At 40.2% G+C, this 9,039-nt stretch overlaps 1 protein-coding gene across 2 annotated transcripts; it reads left to right on the top strand.

Annotated features, from left to right (window-relative positions):
• The first annotated feature begins 143 nt into the window (after positions 1-143).
• Positions 144-7,518, top strand: LOC138134165 (proton channel OtopLc-like). Of its 2 annotated transcripts, none has more exons than XM_069052266.1 (7): positions 144-793; positions 2,856-3,047; positions 3,097-3,210; positions 3,664-3,887; positions 4,163-4,339; positions 4,391-4,551; positions 4,715-7,518. In XM_069052266.1, the coding sequence occupies exons 1-7, from the start codon at positions 588-590 to the stop codon at positions 5,873-5,875; spliced, it is 2,235 nt and encodes a 744-aa protein (XP_068908367.1). In that variant the 5' UTR covers positions 144-587; the 3' UTR covers positions 5,876-7,518. The 2 variants fall into 2 exon arrangements, with proteins under 2 accessions (XP_068908367.1, XP_068908368.1); XM_069052267.1 differs by lacking the exon at positions 144-793 and adding an exon at positions 1,963-2,294.
• Positions 7,519-9,039: the final 1,521 nt, after the last annotated feature.

The raw sequence follows: 9,039 nt of genomic DNA, 5'->3' as shown, positions 1-9,039 counted from the left end.
AAAACAGCAGTTCATGAATGAACTTGTACTAGAAGCGAGATGCAACGGTTTGATACAAAGGTGGACCGACCCGAAAAGGAGTTAAAATCGATGTTCGCACCCTCGTAATTTTCCGAGTGTTGGTCTCACCCCGTAACATCTACCCTCTGGTGGTACACACCCCCTACTCTGTAGGATGTATAGCTATGTCGTTGACTCCGCTGCAGCTACCGCTTCAACATAAAAGAGAGCCGAGCATCAGTGGTGTGTGGATGGTGTGTGAACTACACGGTCGATGTTGAAAGCGTGAAAATGTAAAAGATCGCGATCGAAAAGAAACGAGTGATGAAGACGTACACAACTCGTGTAATGTAGTCCTTTACGAATCGAAACAGCATCAGAAACTGAAAAAACACACAACGATCGGTATTTTCCTATCAAGAGAATGATCGTGATGTGAGTCTTTAATTATTAACAGGTTCCAACTGAAGTAGTACCATTTGGTACTACGTCACGCGGCCAAAAACAATGCATTCGAAAAATCTCGGATGTTAAGAACCGGAAGTGTGTGTTAATGCTGGAATAATAATCGCTATAAAACAATCACAATGGATGATAGTTCTCCTGATTTGAGTCTGAAGCTGCGACGGGGATCAAGCGATTCGAGGGATTCGTTTTATATGGATTTCGATAAAGGCATCGATTCCGATATCGAAGAAATGGCAACTACTTCCGCCGCTGACCCCGGGGACACTACCGCTGAAACTACAGCAACCCCCACCGCTCTGGGGCACGGAAAGACTGAAGGCGAGAGGTACGTGATTTATGATGTCTGTTTACTCGAGTCCTGAAAGAAAGCGCTGCTGCTGAAACGTGGAAGTCTCGCGGCTTTCCGCACAAACACTCCCACACTCTCTCGTAACTCGCATTTTTTATCCCCACAAGGCGCTCATCAACATATTTCAGAGTTGCTGATTTTTTCCACACACAAAATACCCGACCGCTTATAACGGATTGGCGTGGATTAACTGCCTTAAAAGGAAAGCAATGCAATCAATCGGCCTTATCTGTTATTAGGCGAGAATGCTGAAGAAAAAATTGTAACGGTGTCTGAATTGATTTATAAATGCTCATGCATCGAGTGAGTTCTAGCGTGGAGAACACCACATTAAAATGACAAAGTTTCAAATGACTCGTTCCTGTTAGGGACGTTTTAAACACGTTCGGCAATAACTTACGCCGGCTCCGATAGAAAAGACAATAAAAATCTCGCGTAGGTGTGTTTCAATTACTGGGGGAGGTGGGGGTTGTTTTTTTAACATGCTAGTTGTCGTGCGTGCATGTTTTACAAAGGCTTTTACAGAAACACCAAAACAAGCAAACCCGAGCTTTTGTAGAGAGAAACCTAATAATTTACGACTCCCTTGCCGGGTTACTTATTTAAATAAATAAGAAAAGGAGACAATAAAAGCAACGTTGTGGCTTGTAATAAAAATAAACATCCCCAAGATCGCACCCGTTGCATGACGCCTTTTGTAAAATACACCTTATCGAATATTTGAGTTGCAGGTGTATAAATCTTTTCACATTAAAAAGACGTTCATAATTAATGAATCGAAAAATGAAAGTTTCGGGTCTGGAAAGCTCATTTCAAATGCTGTTGCAAGTTTAATTAATGCTCGAGGTGAAAGCTTCAAACGCTTGGAACACGATGTTAAATATTCGACATTTTGTCGATTACACAGCGCAATTTCGGTGCGCTTATTCTTTAATAAATCGACAAGAATGTTTTCCTTTGTTCATCGGCGTTGTGCGATGAAGAAGAAAATGAAAGTTAAGCTTTGTTAGGTCGAGTAAACTTTGGATCGACTATTGCGAAACATTTAAAATCCGCTCTAATGGGATAAAGTTTTTCAGCGTCTACCAACGCGTTTGTTTTTTACTTTACAAGTTACCCTTTAGTTCTATGTTCAATGAATTATGTTAAAGTTCGCTGACCCTATAATCGTATCTGCAAAGTAGGATTTTACACACATGACCACGTGAATCATGCACTGGAGTTTTTCACTGGAAAGAATATAATTGCATGCGTAAAATGTCTTCGGAACAAAGAGCCAAATAATTCGCACGTGGTCGAGTACGAGGGCCTTCCATTATTTGACACGGCATGTGGGAAACAATTCGCTCTTTTAATGGTTTGATTTAGCTCAATGGAATAATTGCCCCATCAGCTTTAGTAACCCTTTAGTTTGTCTGGTAGGGGGTCATGATGGTGGACCGACGTATCTAACCCGCTTATCTGAAGGCCATTTAAGGTAATGACAATTCCTGTAACGCGCCCCAACAAAACTTTTAAACCATTGTGTTAATTCCACGACATTTTCTACTATTTTTATCACGTTTGTAATTTGTTGGGCACATGTGGCTTATTTTAAGAGTGCTTTAATTTAAATATAGTTTCTTGTTAAAGAGGAAGCAAGTACTGGCATGTGTGGTGACTTGAGGCTGTAATTTTTTGCTATTAAACCAGAAGAGCTTCTCAACCAATTAACAGTTTGAACCTTTTATCTCTCGTAGGAAAGCTCGTGGTAACAAATAGGGGATGTTTATCTGTTCACAATGATACTCGTAGGTGTCCTAAAATAGAACCGTGTAGTTTAGAGTCCACATTATTGATCAAAATGTATAATTCAATGTTTGCAGCCGTGATAGTGTCATTCACGACGTCGCGTTTAAATTATTGCACAAAAGGCGCGGGTACAACAGACATAAATGTCGTCTTTCGACCATAAATCAGGCGCTGGGGGTGACAAACGAAACAAGGGCGACTAAATTTCCAAAACGACACCCAACATTAATTGTGATTTTATTTGTAGTTGGCCAACGATACCGCCCCAAAACATGAGCGGCGGTAGTCGGAGCAGTGCGCTGGGGGGTGGTGACCCTTTGCTACCATCTCCGGCGTCCCCTTCTGCCGTTATAGTATCTCCAGAAACGTTGAGTCATCATTCTTCTCCGTCAAAATCCACCAAACCGACCGCACATGTTCAAATTGCGTCGCCCCCAAAGTAAGACGGAATTTTCCTAACAAAGAAGTATTCATAAATCTACTTTCAGAGTTTTGTCGCCCGGCCCTTTAGCCGTCGCTCCGTTGGGCTACCATCAGCAGTTTCCAGTTATGAGACGACTCTCGCGTGCCGAGAAACAGATAGAATGGAGGCAACTCGGGGCGTAAGTTTAATTATTCATGACAGCTAGAATTGTCAATGTTGGCGCGAATTAAGACATAAACCTTAATTGTCCCAACTTCACTGTTAAAACTCTTTTACTTCACGAGTCTTAAAGTGATTCTTCTAAATGGCTTATTGCCACTTGTCCCCTTTATCTTTATTGATTTTTCCTTCTCCCTACTTCTTACCCTGTTCTTCGCAACCGAGAAAAATGACTGTTCCTGTCATGTTATTGAGTGCGTTTGTAATAATTTTGATCATCTCTAAATGCATGCCAAGACACGATCTGAAGGGGAACCATATTGCACTCTGCGATATATTACTCCCGTCACATTTTACGGCAGGATCCGAAACATTGGTGAAAATGAAATGCGCGAGTTTTTATTGTACAGCATAAAATTGTTTGACGGTTTTGATTAAGCTTTTGATTGCAACGCTGATTGATCTATTACAGAGACGCTTTGGCGACGACTTTGTCGGCTCTCTACGGGAAATTATTGGTGGTGATGGGAACAGCATTTCCGATGGCGGAAGTGATTTCAACGTACGTTCCTCCATCATTTTACGAAGCGTACTATCTTTATCTCTACATCGGGAGCATGTTCTTCCTCCTGTACATGTACACGGTGCTGCTTCGCGATAAGAGGAAAAGGAAACGTGAAGTGGAAGCGAGCAACAGTAAGAACTTTACATTAATTCGTCGAGTCATAACCAGTTCGTGAAACGTAATATCTGTTTATTAGTTTCATAACTTGTGTCGTGTGGATTCAGTTTCTTGTTATCGAGTAGTTAATTGCACACATGGTTTGCTGTAGCAAATCACGCTCATAAATCGACATCTCATTAGACATTCGTGCTTCAGTTCTTGTGTAAGCTTTGTCGTAGCGGTACGCTCACGTCCCCCCAACAATCAAATGCAAATGATTCGTAAAGAGTCTCTCCTCTGTTTTCAGAAACTTCTAAAGGGAAGGAAGAGAGTATTTCGGATGAAGAATCCGATAATGACACGGGGGAAACCAGTGCAGATACAGTCAGTTCGCAACTGTACAATCGGTCAAGAAGAAGTTCTTTGCCGACAGTTACCAAACAGAACCACTACGGAAGCTTTTATCTGCGCATGGGGGCTGTCGGTAATAGACCCCAAGTAGATCACCAACCGGAATTAACTGGTTTTATTGTAGCATTCGGAATTGGGAGCATGATCTATTCAGGTTTAGAATTTGGACAATACTTCGAATTAGAAAGAGACACCAAATGCCACAACGTACTCTTAGCTTTGACGCCGGCGACCAGAATGGCGTTTATTTTTATACAAATGTATTTCATCTTCCTGAATAACGAGGTAAGCACGCCTCGACCAATTTCCCGCAGCAGTTTTATACCTGTTGGTTGCGGTGGTATCGACCCACTTGCACAACCGCGACCTCTTCCGCTTCGATTCAAACCTACAGTATTGATCCTGCGCCCCAACAGGTCCATCTAGTGACGAGTTGTCTTTGTTGCAGCAAATGCGAGTCTACCGGCACAAAATCGCCGCTAGGTTCGGTCTGATGCACATGATCGGGACGAATCTTTCCGTCTGGTTGAACGTCTTGGTGCAGGAGACCAAACACGAGATTTTGACTTTTTACAATCCGGAGAACAACTCGCTCCGGATTTCCCACAGGATCCCGTACAAGACCAACATTCTGGGCTTGCCCGCGGTCCCAGCGGACCATCCACCTGAAGCGCACGGCCACCACATCGTGGCCAGGGGGCTCAAAGGGCCGCACCACCTCTACGAGTGCAGACGCACCAACATCATCGGCTCGTTGGTCCAGGACGCGTCGCCCTTTCTTTTTCCCTGCACTATTGAGTACAGTCTGATCTGCGCCGCCATTTTGTACGTGATGTGGAAAAATATATCGAAGCTGCCTCTTACTGGCAGCGCTAAAGCCAAATCGGATTTGACCGCGTACAAGAGGAGTCCGCACCATTACTCGGTGGATTGCGCGCGGGCCCACAAAGGTCTCTTCGTCGGGATCTTGCTTTTGGTTCTGACAATCATCTCGCTCATTCTATTTTTCGTTTTAATATCGCGGGTGGAATTCGTGGGGTTGGCGGTCATCGAGGTGAACATCTGCGAGTTGTCTTTGTACGGGTTGACCACTTTGGCGTCCATAATAGGCATGTGGCAGGTCCGCCAACTCAAGTACGACGGCAGCAAGAACTTGCAGTTGGATAACATTCTTCTGATCGGTGCCCAAACTGGAATGTTTATTTATAGTACGTTCACTATAATCGGTGGCCAGTTCACCATACAGAGAAACACCGTTCTGGTACTGGTCACAGCTTTGGTGTCGCTTTTGCAAACCACTTGTCAGACTATTTTTATACTGGACGCTTCGCGTAGGAGCTGCGTCACTCCGGAGCAGATCCGGAGGAAACCTGGAAGAGAGATTGTTACGTTCCTTTTAGTCACGAATTTGGCGATGTGGGCGATCAACACTCTGGAAAAGTCCAGAGCAGAGTCGCATCCCATCCAGCTGCACTTTTACGGTCTGTGGGCCTGGACCATCATCACCCACGTCTCCATGCCTCTGGCGATTTTTTATAGATTCCATTCAACTGTGTGCTTGTGTGAAATTTGGAAACGTGCTTATAAAATTAAGCCGACTTACATGTAGTAGCGGTCGGATGCAATCTAGTCTTGCGTTGTCTTTGCTTAGTGGAGTTTTTGTTCAAGACTGATTTGTTAGCGATGGAGTTGCGAATCGATGTTTACACTATCTATGTCAGCGCAGTTTTTATATTACCGCTTGTCTCAGACGTCATAAATATCTTTTATTGATCAAGAAAATCTTATCTAGTTTCAGGTAACGTGTAAGTCGTTCTTAATTAAATCTTGTATTTTATGACAATGTATTACGAGTGTATATTACGTAATAACTGGGTAGTTGAAAGACTTCAGGGAAATCGGATATGCAAAATCCAGTGCAGATTTTCAAGGATTTTTTGCGTTCATATCCCCCAAGCGGACATTCTAACGTAGAGTAGTACTATACATATCCTGTAACCCACACGACATGTAACCCTAACATTACATTATTTTGATCGCTTATTAAGACTGACTCCTTTAAAATGCTCAAAAACATCCGCGTAGTTCCTCGTTTGATTTCATTTTGAGTGAGTTGTAAGTTTCCTACTATTATCTGCATCAATATTTACACGTACAGCGTAGGGCAAGGTCATATTTTCGGAGGGCTTTTGAAAAATATTAGACCGATTAGAACTGCTGCGATTTTTAGTGTTAAATCTGTCTGTCATTGAATTAAATAAGTGCGCCTAATATAGTGGTAGCCACTGTAAGGACGATCTATTTGACTGTTTAAATGAAAAGTTGCGTAACATCCACCTGTATAATGTCTCATAAATCACATTAATGTCTTCGACGTCAAAGGAACGGTTCGGTGTGTTCAGTACAAAGGTCGAGGAATATTAAACAGTTAAATGGTTGTTTCGTAGTCTAGTAACAAAAGTTTGATCGATTAGAACAGGGTTTACAATGTTCAAACAATAATTTTCTGGAAACATGAGATTTACACCAAAAATATTTTCATACTAGTGTTTGTAAAATAAAATTAGTAACCCTCCTTCATCGCTGTATATGACCTTTTTATACTCCACACGTTTTACACGTTTTTATAGCAATTTACAAGTCCGTCTTCCTGCATAGTAACCACAGAGAGTACAAATTTGCAAATAATGAAGATTCCTAAACCACTTTGTCCAGACACCACGGTCCAGCCTATGCGAGAATAATATTAGCACCATATCACCACTCACATTGCTCAACTGCTTTTTAACTCTAGTACAACAGTCGATAGTTAAATCTCTTGAAACAACGAGATTTTTGTTATGACTTTTTGTTGTTGATCTCGTTGAATTTAGTGATGATGATCCTTTGTTATGTACAAATTTTGGGGAACAATATTTTGTAGTTTATGAACTATTAGAAGCGTCTTAACGATTTTGATATGGTATACCTATAGGATTAAAGGTAGTTTCTAAATGTTGAATTTGTGTCTTTGTTTTTCGGAAAATTTATGGTGCCAATCAAAAATGTTTATTCAAATTATGTTTTCTGTGCCATATTAGTTTAGGGTTTTTTGAAATTTGTAAATAATTTATCCACATAATTATTTGTTATATATTTAAATTTTATTGTATATAGCTATCATTTTATTTATTTCAAATGTTAATTTTAATTGCAAGTTATTTAATGCATAAATGTATCGTAAATAACTATTATACAATTGAAAAAATACAATTATTTATTTATTTACACCGCTGACATTTCCCATTTAATCCCGACAACACGCTCACTGCAAAAATATCGCCCTAATTTGTTCCTCTGAAAAGTTTTGCAATATAGTTTTTTTAGTACATATTTATTTTTAGTAAATCTAAGAAGAATGCGAAACTAGCTATAGCTAGGAAGAACAAGGAGCTCGTTATACCTAGAGAGGCGGAGCTACTGGAGTATCAGCTGGAATGTAGCCAATAAAGAACTGCTGATAGTAAAACGAAGCCTATTTGCTCGCTACATGTTTGAAAAAACCAAGCAAAGGTTAAAGATATCCTAGTACCTAGTACATGATAAAGAACAAACCAAAACATCACCACTGCAGATGGGGACTAAAATCAAAGGAAATGACATTTAAAAAAATTCAGCTGCGTAGAGGTTTCAAATTTATTCAGTCAAAACCACCTGTCACAAGTATGTACAGTTGCGGAATTAAAATTTCGGGCAGTATTTTTCTGTCACTTCAACAAAATCTCTGTAAACCACCTTTTTCTGTCATCGTGACTACTAATTGCACTGAGTGTAATTAAATCATCGCTTTAATATGTTCTCCACCCGTTATTATGCCACAAATCACAATTTTTGAACGCTAAAAAGACAAAAACATGACAAGAGTAAAAAATGAGGTTATTAACGTAAAGGTTGTTTTAGAGTTTATATTATAACATTGACAATACCGGTGCACACGAGTTCCCGTCAGCATAATATTTTATACCTGGGCTTGGACATAGGCCCTTTAATTCTGCACACGAATTCCCGTCAAGGCAAAAATGCACCACAAATTCTAGACTCGAATTCCCGTCAGAAAAAAATCTTGGTTATTGAAAGCACTGTTACGAAAGTAAGATTCAATGATGAATCTTCTATTATATATAGCAAAGATACGAAAAATCTGACACTGTCAAAGTCACAGCCGCCCCTTATCTAAGTATATAATTGTTGATCACAGGGTATTTGTAACTTTTTAAAATTTTAAACATTTTTTTGGTCCACGTAATGGTAAACAACAATGGTACCGGGCAACGGCTAGAGGGGAAGGTAAGTAAGGGATTGACGGGAACTCGAGTTATGGATTATATCAGTTGATAATTACCTGACGGGAATTCTTGCATTACTTTATGACAAGAAATAAGTCAGACGGGAATTCGAGTGCGCCCGACAATACTGCCCGAAATTTTAATTCCGGGACTGTACATAATTTCAAAATTATTAACATATTCTGATTTGATAATTGTAGAGTGATTTTGTATACCTACAACATACTGAGCCAATTTACAAAAGCGAAATTAAGTTAATCGTAATTAAATGTCAAATGTGAGATTAACTGAACACGTGATAAGATCGAACCAATCGAGGTTCGAATTCACGGGTTAAACGCCCATTAAAATTTAATTCTTTTTCTATAAACTGTCCCACTACCTATTGTATTACGATCATTAAATTTTGGATGTCATTTTTCTGTCACATAAAAAAAATTACTCTAAA

Source organism: Tenebrio molitor, chromosome 6 (assembly GCF_963966145.1).
Source record: "Tenebrio molitor chromosome 6, icTenMoli1.1, whole genome shotgun sequence".
Classification (NCBI taxonomy): Eukaryota; Metazoa; Arthropoda; class Insecta; order Coleoptera; family Tenebrionidae; genus Tenebrio; species Tenebrio molitor.
This window is presented reverse-complemented; position numbering and strand designations above follow the sequence as displayed.